This window comes from Sinocyclocheilus rhinocerous, unplaced genomic scaffold (genome assembly GCF_001515625.1).
Source record: "Sinocyclocheilus rhinocerous isolate Xijiao unplaced genomic scaffold, SAMN03320098_v1.1 scaffold2557, whole genome shotgun sequence".
In the NCBI taxonomy this organism is placed as follows: Eukaryota; Metazoa; Chordata; class Actinopteri; order Cypriniformes; family Cyprinidae; genus Sinocyclocheilus; species Sinocyclocheilus rhinocerous.
In genome coordinates, this window is record NW_015638566.1 from 1 (window position 1) to 13,832 (window position 13,832).

Consider the following 13,832-nt stretch of genomic DNA (forward strand, 5'->3'; position numbering starts at 1 on the left):
TTTCGGTTCGCCTGAATTAAACTTTTTCCTTCTGCAGCTGCAGAGTTTTTCAGGAAGCTGACTTGTGAAGGGTCAAGCAGAATGCTTTGCCCCCCCACGCCCCCCCCTTTGTATCTGTGTGCAGGGGTGAGGGAGTTTGCACTGCTGGCTGTGTGACATGCAGCAGGGTGTCTTTTACTTGAGTCTATGCGCAGTCGGTAGGACTGTTTCAATTCTTTCTGAACCATGTCAAGCTCCTCTTTAATTGTTGAGTCAGGGTTTGGACCTCAGCTCTGGCTGCATGCAGCTGGCCTTCTAAGGCCTTAGTTCTGGTGTCTCTCTCATTAAGTTCCACATACGCTGTTTTAAACAGTGACTTTGTGTGAAACAGTTCTCTTTCCAAGTCCTGTCTGATGGCTTTTTCCAGCTGCGCTTGGTGTCCAGCAGCTGTTAGAGCCTCCTGAAGACTGGTGATTTCCTTCTGTTGCACCATTCTGTGAGGTTCTTTGCATCCGTTCTGTGCTTTCTCTCGTTGAGCAGGTGTCAGTTCTCTGCAGAATTCTGTGACTTGCAGTTTCAGCTCATTTACCTCCTGTCTGAGGCCCTTGAGGATGTGGGCCGAGGAGAGGATGATGCTGGTCAGGTCCTGGTGGTTCAGGCTGGGTGTCAGGTGTTCACTTGTGTCGCAGTCTCGCTGTTCCTTTCTTTGCCATTGCAGGTCATTGGCTGCTTTGAGCTGAAGGATGTCCATTACAGTGCTCTGCTAAGTGTCCAGGTGGTCCTGGTGAGCTGGCAGGGCTGGATGTCTGTGGAATGTCTGCGACATACTGGCACACTTGTGGGAACACCAGAGAGAGAAAGGGACAAGACAAATGCAAGTACGTACAGAGGTGTTAAGCTATCTCTATGGGGAACGGCTGTGTAGGCAATGTAAGGTATGAATAGCTGGTGAGAGGCAGCTAGTGAGGTAGGGTGCTATGTTTTTGTGTTCGTGAACACAGAGAGAGTTTGAGTAACTTTGTTGAGGGGGCCGTAAGCAGGGGTCAGCTGATGACCGGGCTATACATGTGGTCAAACTATTACTCAAAGCACTGATGGTTCACGGGTTTGGTCACTATGACAAAACTGAAATAAAATAAGATGAAATCAAAAAAAAAGAAAAGGAAGAAGGAAGATTTCACCTATTTAGTTTTTTTTTTGCTAAGAAATATGGCTAAGCAGGTGTCACTTGTGGGTGATGTATGGAACGATATTCCGGACAATTTTCAAAAGGACTTGCAAATTGTATTTTCAATTGCGTTTTCAATATGTGGACGCATAAATTGTGACATAATCCAAATGCAATTGCAAATCCTGCATTACTGTTTGCATTTTCGCTTTCGCGAATGCACAGCGACTGCCAAATTTCAAATGAAAAAGCAAAGTCCATTTGCAATTGTATTTCCCATGTCTTAGGAGTTATGAGCCTGTCATATTTAAATAGCAATATTAATTACCAGTCTGCTTTTTCACTCTCGCTGCGTCGCGCATGTAACCTGCCAAAACTCAAATGGAATCGCAATTCCTTTTGCATTTGAATTTCCAATGCCTACATGGAAACCTGTCAATCAAGTGTCAGGGGTGGGATTATTTAATTGGGCGTGTTTGTATTGGGAAGTGACGTCACTCACAGTCGACGCACTCGACGGCCGAGAGGGGAAATGCCAGTAATAAGACGATTTTGCGGAATGTTTTGAACAATGGAGGTTATCGGTGAAATTATGGAGGACATTATGACGCTCGCGCAGCAAGTTGATGACAGTTCATACTCTACAGATTTCCTCTTACTCAGAAGCCATTTAGTTTTGGACAGGTTAAATGAGTTTGTGGCCTTGACGAACTGCAACATCAGTAATGTTGCCTTCGCCAACCTAAGTGAAGTGGCCAACAGGCTTTTTGTGAAGGACAGAACAACTAAAGGACCAGGACGTCCTTTGATGGACATACCACTAGAAATGATTGAGTACTACGTGATATGTGGTTACTCATTTGTCCAGCTTGCTCGGATGCTTGGAGTATCTGAGCGAACCATCCGAAGAAGACTGGGACAGCATGGATTAAGGTAAATACAGTTTTCATAAATGTATAAGCAATTGACCCTTCGCAAAAACCTGCCCTCCTTAGTTACTGTTGCTATGTCCGACAAGCCCTGCCACCATGACAAGAACGCCTGTCAATCAAGTGTAAATTGGAATGTTATGCACTGTGCATATAACGAATGCAAGTTCATACAGTATGAAACATATACACTCACTGGCCACTTTATTAGGTACACCTTGCTAGTACCGGGTTGGACCCCCTTTTGCCTTCAAAACTGCCTTAATTCTTCGTGGCATAGATTCAACAAGGTGTTGGAAACATTCCTCAGAGATTGAACAGGTGTACCTAATAAAGTGGCCGGTGAGTGTATATGGCTACTACTTTTGGCACTCCAGACCAAGATTTGTTTTTAAATTATTGTTGTGATCGTGTTATGCTTCGTGTTTATGCTTTTTTATTGCCTTATACAAAAATATATGCTGTTAGTTAATATATCTTATGACCCTTAATGAATTTCTTCTTTTTTTCTACCAAAGGGCTAAAGATATGTACTCCGATGTAAATGATGATGCATTGGACAACGTTGTGGCTGAAATACAAATAAATTACCCAAACGCAGGATACAGGATTATACATGGTCATCTTCGTTCCCAAGGTCTTCATATTCAGAGTAAGAACAAGTTTATAATATTTAGAGTTTACACTTTTAAAAAGAATTTAAGTACCAAAGTGAGTAAATTGAGTTTTGAATAGGCTGACATTTGGTTGTTGCATATTACAGGTTTAGGTTATATTGATTAAATATGCTTAAAAACCAGAATGTGTAGAATTTACTGTTTAATTACAGAATTTAAAAACAGACAATTAAAATTAATAAAAATCCAGTTTTAATTAATGGAGGCTACATTAAATTTTTTTTTTTTCTTGCTTTTCCTTTTAAGCTTCTAGGTTGTGTGAGTCTGTGCGAAGAGTTGGTCCACTGGGGACTCAACTGAGAGCATTATCAATATGTACACGTCATCGCCGTCAATACTCTGTCTCAGGACCCAATGTAATGTGGCACATAGACGGAAACCATAAGTTAATAAGGTATTGGGAGTGAGACATTTTTCAGGATTTTTCCTGACTTTGGGTGGTAGGTCATCCACATCTCCCAAGCGGGTTTAATATATAATTGCATAATCTTAAGTTACCTTAATACAATTTGTGTATACATCAAAAGTGAATAAAGTAGAACCAGAGGCTTAAAAGACTAACATTAATGATATACAAACCTTTCAGTTTTCTCTTTAAAATATTTTGTTTTCATGCTATCTGTAGGAAAAATGATCAGGCCTCCTTTACCTTAACATTTTCCATACGATAACTACTATCATTAATAGTAAACAAGTTGACTCATCTACGTAAGTAAATAAGTATTTTTAATCACAGAGTCGTAACTGTTACAGTCAAAATATGATAATATAGTGCTATTAGTTGTTCAGGGTAAAGTAAAATAATTGCTTCCATAAAGGTTGGTTATGCATTTGTATTTTTTTAATATTCTTTTTAGTTTGATCCCCACCATACTCACAAATTTTTGGTGTGTTTAATGATACAATTTATATTAATTATATTTGTGTTTAATATGTTAACACAATTATTTGAATAAAAACTAACTTGGAAGGGTATTTTGTTGTTGTTGTTGTCTGAATTTTCTCAGGTGATAAATTTCATATGGATGGCCACTGAATTCAGGAAAAAACAAACTGTCATGGGAAGATAAATGTGTAAGGGAAGGAATCGTAAAATTCAAGTTTTTATTTATGTATATGCTCTTTTATTTAGGTGGAGGTTTGTTATTCATGGAGGCATCGACGGCTTTATCCGCTAATTGTTTACCTGAGTGCTGCAACAAACAACCGGGCATCGACAGTTGTTGACAGTTTTATTGGAGCAGTTCAGAAATTTGGACTCCCCTCTCGAGTGCGCTCAGACAAGGGCTTGGAGAACATTGAAGTGGCGCACTTCATGGTGGCACATAGGGGAGAGAACCGCAGCTCACACATAACTGGAAGAAGTGTCCACAATCAAAGGTGCTTTGTGTGAGTGGGAGCAAATGTTAAACCGATTTAATGAAGAAGTTTGAAAATTGTTGTAATGTTGTCTTTGTAGGATTGAAAGACTATGGAGGGATGTCTACGAACAGGTCTTAGGCAAGTTCTACTGCCTGTTCTATGGAATGGAGTCTGAGAGTTTACTGGATCCAGATAATGAGGTGCACCTATACGCACTACACTGGATTTTCCTGCCTCAGTTGCAAAGACATCTTGATCTGTTCCAGGATGCTTGGAATAACCACAAATTAAGGACCACGGGTAGCCAATACCCTCTACAGTTGTGGACAACATTTCAAAATGCTGATGATCCAGACCAGGTAGATCTACCATTTGTAGGAAGTGAAGCCTTATTGTGAAGCCTTATGGCATTTTGTAATGTGATAATATTTGTATTTTTTAAAAATGTAATTTAGCTTTTTTTGTGATGTTGTAAGGTGAGTGAAGACTTTGGAATAGACTGGGAAGGACCATCATGCAGTGTTGAAATGGAGGGAGTTGCAGTCCCACAAGCACAACTGCAGAGAGAGTTGACTGCTGCAGAGATTGATACCTTGCCCAATCCAAATGTTATTTTCACAGAAACAGTGGACGCTTACTGTGAAACGGTGCAACTGTTAACTCATTTATTGGGATAGATGAACTGCTCACCCTAACAATATGCTTGAACAATGGATATCTTAATGGATTTAAACACAATGTCATACATTGTTCTGTGAATTAATTGGAGCTGCTAGATTTCCTTTGTCTATAGATCAATTAATAAAACAAAAAAAATAATTCTAATACTAAGACTATATCTGACTGTTTTCACTGTATTTTCTTAAACTTGAACAATCAGCAAAAACAACAGTTTAAGGACTATTGTGATACCTTCCTTTTAAACTAATCCAAAACTGTTGCTAGACACAGCTGCTTTTAGATCAGAGCTGAAATCATCATAGTGACTGTAATGTAATGGGAGTTTAAGTGTCTCCCTGCAGGTTGAGGCAGTTGGCATTCTGACATCTAATACTTTCACATACAGTTCTTGTGGTAGGCTTGTCCAGCCAACCCAAAATTCAACAAGGTTCTTCAGATCTTGTGGTGTACCTGTTAAAGTACATTTTCACATGAAAGGACATATCTAAGTCTTACAATGAAAGAACCATACAAAAAGCAAAAATAATTAGAAATATAAAATATATATATTTTTTACCTTCTTCAATGTATTGCCGGAAAAAGGATGTGATTTTGCAGCACGTTTCCAGACTGAAGTTCTCCTCATCATCACTGTCAGGGTTTGGCCATATTACTCTTTCTAGGATCATCTAGTATAATGTCACGAGACATTTTTATACAGTAGTTTAGCAACAGGTTTACTGTAAGACTACATCATGGAATTAATGCTACAAAATTATATAGTGTAATACTATGAACACTCTTAAATTTGTAGAATAACAAATTCTTAGAACTTTTAAGGGATATTCACCAAAAAAAAAAAAATTCTTACATTTTGTCTCATGCTGTCTTATATGTATGAGTTTCTTCAGCAGGTCAATACTAAAGTTAAAGGATTTCCATTTTTTTAGGCTCATACAATGCAAGTGAAACACGAACAAGTTAAGTTCCAAAATCCACATAAATTAGGAATAAAATGTATCTACAATACTCCAGTTGTTAAATTAATAACTTCAAAAGTGATATCATAGGTATGGTTAAGAAACATAAATATTCAAGTCCCTTTTTCATATTTAACCCCTTTTGGCACAAGGAGGAAAAAAAAAAACTTAAAACTTCTATGTTGGAAGTTGGAGCTTGAGAATGTTGGGTCAATTCACCTACATTGAGAAGACCTACAGAACTGAGCTATTCTTCAAAAATATTCATTTGTGTTGAGAGAAAAAAAGAAAGAAAGTACATGCATATACAGTACTGGAGGTCAAAAGTCTCTTCTTACCAAGGCTGTGTTTTTTGATCCCCCCACCCCCCATTTTCTATGTGGGTATATTGTAAAATGTAATTTATTCATCTGATCAAAGCTGAATTGCTTCAATTGTCACATGAATGCATATTATGCAGATTTGCTGTTTAAACATTATTTTAAATTGTAACAGTATTTCACAATATTACTACATTACTGTATTTTTTAAATGCAACTTTGTTTAAATGCAAAGTTGCAAAGTTGTAGCAAAACAATTATTAGAAATCTTAATTGTTTATTATTAAGTTTTGACCACCAGTTTATTAACCATGCTTTGTTAATAAAAGTAACTTCAGATTATGCATAATTACATAGAAGGATTTGTAATTTTATCTGTATATCTATTTGGAAATAGTGAATGCACATTGTGGTACAGTACCTGTGCATCAATTGCCAGGGAAGATGATCGTGGGAATAGGACTTCAATAAGAGAAGGTCGTTCCTTAACCATGCGCAATACTCCAGTATCCTTCAGTCCTTTCTTCAACTGTTGCATCTGTTTCTCGCGATGGCCAATGACCTAAGGAAAGTAATTTTTGCTATTTTTTTTATAAATAATTACAAAAATAGTTAAGGAAAAAAAAAAAGATGTTTTAAAAAGGATAAACTTACAGCATGGTGAAGAATGCTTTGGGCTAGCCACAGTCTATTTTCTGCAGTGACCCGAGGCAGATCCCAACTGACAGCTAGGTCATTCACTTTCACACACTCATCATCAGCAAGTGTATTTGGTTTTTGAAGCTGTAGTAAAATTAACATTGACAAAAAGAAAAAAAAAAGAATAGGTAAATTATTCTCATTTTAGCTTACACAAAACATTGGTCAGAGGTAGGTTTAATGTTGTACATACCAGATGGACAATTTCAATGACATCCGTGTCAGGGCAATCTTCGAGTTCAATTATAACGGTCTCATTCATTTGTCCAGTTATTATTCCAAACATAGCAGGACTAAGTCCAGTCAATGAGGGACCACCATTAATAAATGAATGGCCAATCATGCGTCCAACGATGCGGAACAGGTCACTATCCAGCAGAATTCGGGAGGTTGACGGCACCAGATGATCTTCTTGACCGGTGAAAAATAGGGTTTTGCCACAATTGTCTGTAGTTAGAAAATAGAAAATGTTTTAAGCTCATTACAATTTCCATATTTAATCATTATTATTGTTATTTTTTTTACAAATTTTAATCAAAATGAAAAACAGCAAGCATTAAAAGACTGCATTTTGGCTAAACCATCCCTAGCATTATTATGTAACATTTTAAAATATTACAATTACTCACCAAAATCTAGGGCAAACCCAAACTGCACACGAGAAATAACCTGAGATAGGAAGTAGCGTTTCACACCATCTCCAATTGCTGCATCACCTAAAGTAAAGATATCAATAAACATGCAATGTAAAACAAAGTGATGTGCCATACTGACTGCATGTTTCAAATGATAAAATAAAACTATTAATTTTACCCCTGAGTAGAACGAAGAATGGACGAGCCCAGTTGTCAGGCTGTGATTTATAGAATGTAAACATTTATCTTTCTCTTTCCTGTGTACTGCTGCATAGGTTCAGGCCTGCTGTTAGCCCAGAAAGACGTTCAGCCCTTTCCAAAAGCTCCCTTCTGTATAGAAGTGCAGCCCGAAACAAATTTGGCTCAACTTTCCACTCTGAAAGGAAGAAAAAAACAAAAATGTAATTCAAATTTCAACCTGGTAGTCACCATTCACACGACTTCTGATATCGTCATATTGAGTTTTTTTCTAGCTATGGTGCAGTATAGAGATATTGTTGTTCAGATTGCAGGAAAACATTAACTAAATAACCTTCATTGTCACTGTCCCTTCCTTCTCTACTTTGATAAATTTCCTGTCTGAGGTCACTTCCGAAGATTTGCTGTCTGCTGCTGCTGCTTCTCGGGAATTCCTCACTGCTTTCTCTGCTAGGAAAATCCTTGCTGCTGCTTCTGAAGATTTGCTGTTTGCTGCTGCTGCTTCTAGGAAAATCCTCACTGTCGCTTCCGAAGATTTGCTGTCTGCTTCTCGGTAATTCCTCACTGCTGTCTCTACTAGGAAAATCCTCACTGCCGCTTCTGAAGATTTGCTGTCTGCTGCTTCTAGGGAATTCCTCACTGCTGTCTCTAGGAAAATCCTCACTGCTTTTAGAAATTTCATCATTTCTGCCGCTTCTATTAATATCATGTGTGTTGCCAGCACTACTTGATTCCTGCCTGGAACCCTCTCTACCATTTTGCAGTTCCCTGTTCAACCTGCTTACAAAAAAATAAAAATAAATAAAAAACACACACACATGAAATAAGTAAATGACAATAACTGTAGACAAAAGGAAGGTAAAATGAATCAATTCATCAAACTCTACTTATACTTTCAATATTTTTTAACATTCCATTGTTTAGTTAGAAAGTTTTACATGAATCACTTACATTTCACATTGGTCAACATGTTTCTGCATTTCAGCAACAGAAATTTTTTCTTGGCAGTACAAACAGGCTATTTGTGGCCCTTGGCCTGTTTTTCCCTCTGAAAACTTTTCCAAGTATAATAAAAAGCAATTAGACATGGCAAACCTTAACAGACATTATCCATGCTTTATTTATGCAGTTTATCAACCTCTAAGTTAAGATATTTCTGAAGAGGTCTGATGTAAATCATGCCAGCTCCTATGCCAAGTGTACTGTTGCTCAAGTACTCTGCCGAGTATCCTTCATCAGGACAAGGAATTATCTCCAATGATTTTGAGCGGGTAGCACCTCGAGCCTTCAGAAGTTCATAGCCTCCAGCATCTTTGAGCTTTGGAAACTGTTTATACAGGTAATCCGTAAACTCTGCTGGCTGACAATATTTATCTGGAAGACAAACAAAATGTGTACAGCATGTAAAGTAGTTATAAATTAAAAGTAACATGCATCACTGTCTTGTAAAACTACAAATTATTTAAAAGCTGGTGAATATAAATTCTGCATTGACATATATAATAAAAACATTTTATTTCACAATGTTACCAAGGTACCTGGGGAAATTATTTTTTTTTCCCCCCAGGCCAGCTCTCTCTAGTTTAAGCTTGTCAGATGCATTTGGAGCCTCGCAGTCTCTTCTTTTAGCTAAGCAGAAGAACCTGTGGGTATATGTTACTGTCTTGGACTTCTTTGCTGGCACAGCTGAAACACATGACCTCCTCCGTATACCCCCAAGTGTGTATGGGGCAAACAACCTGCTCACTTCACTACGTGCACCTTGAAAACAATTTAAAGCAAGAAATTTTTTTTATATTTGTACAGTAAATATTTTGCAATAATTTAAATAATAATTTATTTTAAATGACCTAGTTGTCAAACAGTCTGATTAAACATGTTTTCAGTTCTGTTTCCAGCGACCCGTTTCGGTGCAGGTCTCTTGCGGACTGAGGGAGGAAATACGACAGGGGTGTCCAAACTCGGTCCTGGAGGGCCGGTGTCCTGCAGAGATTGCCTCCAACCCCAATCAGACACACCTGAACCAGCTATTCAAGGTCTTACTAGGCATACTAGAAACTTCCAGGCAGGGGTGTTGAGGCAAGCTGGATCTAAACTCTGCAGGATACCAGCCAGAACAGAGTTTAGACACCCCTATAATATGATAATACAGGACAGTCCGTCAGCGGTCGTGAGCAGGGCCTGAGCAGAAAATCAAAACAGCTTGATAATCGAGACTGTTTAGGTAACTGTTAAGATAACATTACTTGCTGAAACTGTGTTCATCAGACGAAGTTTGAACATTGAGACATATGCAACTAAGATTGTTCAATAAACTCTGTTACTTTTTTTTTTACCATCATCACTTCGTCTCCCGCTTCTGCTCTTCTCTGGCTTTCCTCTGTCAACTTCTTGACTGACAGAAGACTGTTAAACACTCGTTTTGGGTATTTTTGGATTCCAGACAAGACTTGCTGTTAACAGGGTTTGGGTATTAACAGCGCTGCTGACTAGTTGTTCTGTTACAGGACATACTGATATTTTCTGATGGGATCTGGTATCCTGGGGCGGGATCCTAATTATTATCTCATATTTTCTAATATTACTATTATCCTAATTATTATTATTATTATTATGTTGTCCCCTTTAAGAGAACCGGAGCAGTGCCCCATATAGAAAGCATAGACTACAAATATATTTAATATTTATATATATAAATATATATATATTTAAATATAAATTAAATTTATTACGCAACATTCACGTAGGGGACACATTAATATATAAAAACTGGTGTTCAGTATAAAGCAGAAAACTTATGTACACGCTGAAGAAGACTGTTAAACACTCGTTTTGGGTATTTTTGGATTCCAGACAAGACTTGCTGTTAACAGGGTTTGGGTATTAACAGCGCTGCTGACTAGTTGTTCTGTTACAGGACATACTGATATTTTCTGATGGGATCTGGTATCCTGGGGCGGGATCCTAATTATTATCTCATATTTTCTAATATTACTATTATCCTAATTATTATTATTATTATTATGTTGTCCCCTTTAAGAGAACCGGAGCAGTGCCCCATATAGAAAGCATAGACTACAAATATATTTAATATTTATATATATAAATATATATATATTTAAATATAAATTAAATTTATTACGCAACATTCACGTAGGGGACACATTAATATATAAAAACTGGTGTTCAGTATAAAGCAGAAAACTTATGTACACGCTGATATATGTAAAAAGTCACATTTAGGATCTTTTTAGCCAACTCTAAAATCCAGACCGGACGCCTTTTACAGGTCCGAGACGTATGCACACAAGAGGCATGGGCAAATTGTATATTATGTATTTATAAAATATTATATATAATAGTTTAATATTAAATAAATAAAATAATAAATACTCACCCTGACCATCACTTCTTGATGAAGGAGCACTCGATGATGGACCTGCAGATTGTTCAAGAGCTGCAGCCGCCTCTCGCAGCAGCTGCGAAATTGACTTCTCCATTTTTACAGATTTAACTGTACATTACCCGTACATCATCAGCTCATCTAGGGGCTCCTGCCCCTAACCGCAAGACCGCCAAAATGAGGTCGACTGTGAGTGACATCACTTCCCAATACAAACACGCCCAATTAAATAATCCCACCCCTGACACTTGATTGACAGGTTTCCATGTAGACATCGGAAATTCAAATGCAAAAGGAATTGCGATTCCATTTGAGTTTTGGCAGGTTACATGCGCGACGCAGCGAGAGTGAAAAAGCAGACTGGTAATTAATATTGCTATTTAAATATGACAGGCTCGTAACTCCTAAGACATGGGAAATACATTTCCACCAGTCCCAGTGGATTACTGGTACTCATGCATCCTGCGAATTGTTTCAGGCCCAGGGCATGACAGGGGTGGCACGATGGAACTACCAAAGGCTTCTGGACCTTAAGCAGCCAGATGTAGTTCTTCCACCTGTGTTCGATCCATTACTGATAACTGAAATTCTAAATTCTGCTTCAAAGAAAGTGACTGGAAAAGAGAAGTACCCTGTACTTCACCTCTCTGATAGGGACACGGGAGAGAAGTTTGGCCTTGAATACAGTGAGCCAGAGTGCCATCCAGTTCAACTTGATTGGAACAAACATAAGGTGCAAAAGAAAACTGATTCTTCTGTTCTTGTGCCTCTCTCCCCTGGCCCAACACCATCCACAAACCCACCACCCACTGCTGTGCCTGTGTCCCAGTTCCACCAACTTAAACCTGCTGCAATCTATAAGGTACAGATGTTGTCCCAAGGAAGCATGGAACCTCCAGTTAAAATGGGTAAGTTAATACCAATTTCCAAAGCCATCATTTTAAATGTCATTGTAAATGACTTTTTGTTCTTGTCAACATCATCTCAGTAAATGAGTAAAATAACAATTAACTTTTCTCTTCATTCCAGGAACCTCAAATACTCCACCCCTGCCTTCGCAGTCCTCACCAAGGAGTGCCCGCACTGGACCAATCAAGACTGGTGGACGAGTGTTCGTCTTAGACCACAAGCGCTGGACATCACCAATGAAGGAGGCTATCGACGGCCTCCTACACAATTACCATAGACAGAAAGACATGTTGAAGCTTGTGGATCGAGACTATGCAGCTATGGTCCATCGGTCTGCCACAGATCCAAACAGTCTACTTCACCCCACAACCAAATACCATATAACACAGTACATAAAACACCTGGCTAAACAGGTAAACACAAGTTCATCACTGAACACCAGTCCAGAAAAACTTTGGAGACACAAAAACTGTGGCAAAGTTTAACTGAGGAAAGTAAGACTGCCCATGTCCCAGTTGTAGAACTGCCACCAGCCATTGTGAATCCAGCAGATCCAGTCTCACAGCCAGCATCTGAACAGCCACTAACACAGGAGAATGTACAGAAAATAGTAAAGGATATATTGCTACATCAGCAGGAGCAGCAGCAGCAACAAAAACCCAGACAAACGAAAAAATGTCTTGCGTGTGGACAGCCAAAATCCCGCTACCAAAGTAATGGATCATCAATTCATCACTTTTATCAACAAGGGCCTGTTTGATATTATTACTGCTCCACAAAGGTGTTTAAAGCCTATTCTGCGGAGGGACTGACAAATCCTAGAATGGCCTTTGAAGAGTTTGCACAGACTGACTTCTTTCAGCGTGAACTGCAATTAACAAAGCGCAGAGTGGAGGACAAAGCTGAAAAGAAGAGGAAACTCTCGGACCCTCAACCTCAGGGAAGAATGTGCCGTTTCTGTCGCACAGAGTTAAAGCAGGGCCCAAACAGCAAACATATCCACACAGGGTTTCCAGGAGTGGCAGGAAAATACATTTACTGCCCTGCTAAAGTCCTCGACTTATACAAAGACAGAGGCATGACAAAGGAAATAACATGGAAGGAATTTCAAGCCTCATCATTCTATGGCATGGAAAAGGATAGGTGGGCAGCAGAGAGAAAGAAATAGACATTCTGAACGTGTATACATACACTTGATACATTTCATACATTAATCATCCATTGTTTTCATGTTGCATCATTCCGTTGCTCCATTCCTTTCAATTACATAAACATTTTAATTAATCATTGTTTATGTTCTTCACATCCTGTCCTTAACATAACATCCATCCTAGCACATAAGATCTAAATGGAGCATATTCTGGTAAATTGCAACTGTTTGTAAATCGTTTACTGATTAATCGAATTGATTTTGTTGTTATTTTCTTGTGAAGGATCTGTATATCAGAACTGATAGTTATTACTTATATAAACTTGTTTTCACACTTGCTGGTTTTTAGTCCCTATTGTTCAACTTCTGTCCAGTCCCGTCCCGTTGCTTTGCAGCAGCTATAATTTCTTTAGTTATACTTGGGTTGTTTTGTTTTACTTGTTTTAGCACTCTCTAAATTCCACTGAAGGCATATGTTTGAGTTAATTTAATAAAACATTGATTTTAAGTAAAGAACTTTTCATTTGATTTCATCTTCAAACACTAGTCAGCTTATTTTCAATATGAATAAATGGTTAAATAGGTCATTTTTATTCATTTTTTAATGCAACAGAGTATCAGTCTTGATTTATAAATGATTTTTTTGCAGTTTAACATATTATACTGATATTACATACTATAATTTGGGCCTTCCTCTATACAATTGTCTATACAAAAAATTATATACACATTTCAGACTGAACTGACGTAGATTTGAACCTGC

The 13,832-nt window shown here is 38.1% G+C and overlaps 3 protein-coding genes across 7 annotated transcripts in view; 2 read left to right on the forward strand and 1 right to left on the reverse strand.

The window, feature by feature from the left end:
- The first annotated feature begins 1,671 nt into the window (after positions 1-1,671).
- On the forward strand, positions 1,672-4,903 carry LOC107749788 (uncharacterized). Of its 2 annotated transcripts, none has more exons than XR_001641084.1 (6): positions 1,672-2,080; positions 2,595-2,728; positions 3,000-3,147; positions 3,886-4,133; positions 4,213-4,474; positions 4,592-4,903. XR_001641084.1 is itself a non-coding variant. In XM_016564962.1 (6 exons), the coding sequence occupies exons 2-6, from the start codon at positions 2,693-2,695 to the stop codon at positions 4,790-4,792; spliced, it is 681 nt and encodes a 226-aa protein (XP_016420448.1). In that variant the 5' UTR covers positions 1,672-2,080; positions 2,595-2,692; the 3' UTR covers positions 4,793-4,903. The 2 variants fall into 2 exon arrangements, 1 of the variants encoding a protein (XP_016420448.1); XM_016564962.1 differs by lacking the exon at positions 3,000-3,147 and having other exon boundaries at positions 4,213-4,315; positions 4,382-4,474.
- Positions 4,904-4,951: 48 nt separating this feature from the next.
- LOC107749785 (uncharacterized) overlaps positions 4,952-13,832 on the reverse strand; it is an 11,009-nt gene continuing 2,128 nt past the window's right edge. The window contains exons 1-9 of one of the 3 annotated variants that reach the window (XM_016564957.1): positions 8,746-8,950; positions 8,559-8,662; positions 7,588-7,785; positions 7,404-7,490; positions 6,968-7,221; positions 6,730-6,858; positions 6,497-6,637; positions 5,353-5,464; positions 4,952-5,246 (exon numbers count right to left, since the gene is read on the reverse strand). In XM_016564957.1, coding sequence (XP_016420443.1) covers positions 5,035-5,246; positions 5,353-5,464; positions 6,497-6,637; positions 6,730-6,858; positions 6,968-7,221; positions 7,404-7,490; positions 7,588-7,651 — 999 coding nt within the window. In that variant the 5' untranslated portion in view covers positions 7,652-7,785; positions 8,559-8,662; positions 8,746-8,950 and the 3' untranslated portion in view covers positions 4,952-5,034. Of the gene's footprint in view, positions 5,247-5,352; positions 5,465-6,496; positions 6,638-6,729; positions 6,859-6,967; positions 7,222-7,403; positions 7,491-7,587; positions 7,786-8,558; positions 8,663-8,702; positions 8,951-13,832 lie in introns of those variants that run through there. The other 2 variants (XM_016564959.1, XM_016564958.1) reach the window with 2 other exon arrangements.
- Positions 11,443-13,571, forward strand: LOC107749786 (uncharacterized). Of its 2 annotated transcripts, none has more exons than XM_016564960.1 (2): positions 11,443-11,918; positions 12,040-13,571. In XM_016564960.1, the coding sequence occupies exons 1-2, from the start codon at positions 11,498-11,500 to the stop codon at positions 12,402-12,404; spliced, it is 786 nt and encodes a 261-aa protein (XP_016420446.1). In that variant the 5' UTR covers positions 11,443-11,497; the 3' UTR covers positions 12,405-13,571. The 2 variants fall into 2 exon arrangements, with proteins under 2 accessions (XP_016420446.1, XP_016420447.1); XM_016564961.1 differs by having other exon boundaries at positions 11,443-11,872.

Coding starts and splice junctions, on each gene's coding strand:
- LOC107749788 (XM_016564962.1), top strand. CDS start 2,693: ATGGTCATCTTCGTTCCCAAGGTCTTCATATTCAGA. Junction 2,729..3,885: donor CCAAGGTCTTCATATTCAGA/GTAAGAACAAGT, acceptor TCTTTTATTTAG/GTGGAGGTTTGTTATTCATG. Junction 4,134..4,212: donor AGAAGTGTCCACAATCAAAG/GTGCTTTGTGTG, acceptor TTGTCTTTGTAG/GATTGAAAGACTATGGAGGG.
- LOC107749786 (XM_016564960.1), top strand. CDS start 11,498: ATGACAGGGGTGGCACGATGGAACTACCAAAGGCTTCTGGACCTTAAG. Junction 11,919..12,039: donor GGAACCTCCAGTTAAAATGG/GTAAGTTAATAC, acceptor TCTTCATTCCAG/GAACCTCAAATACTCCACCC.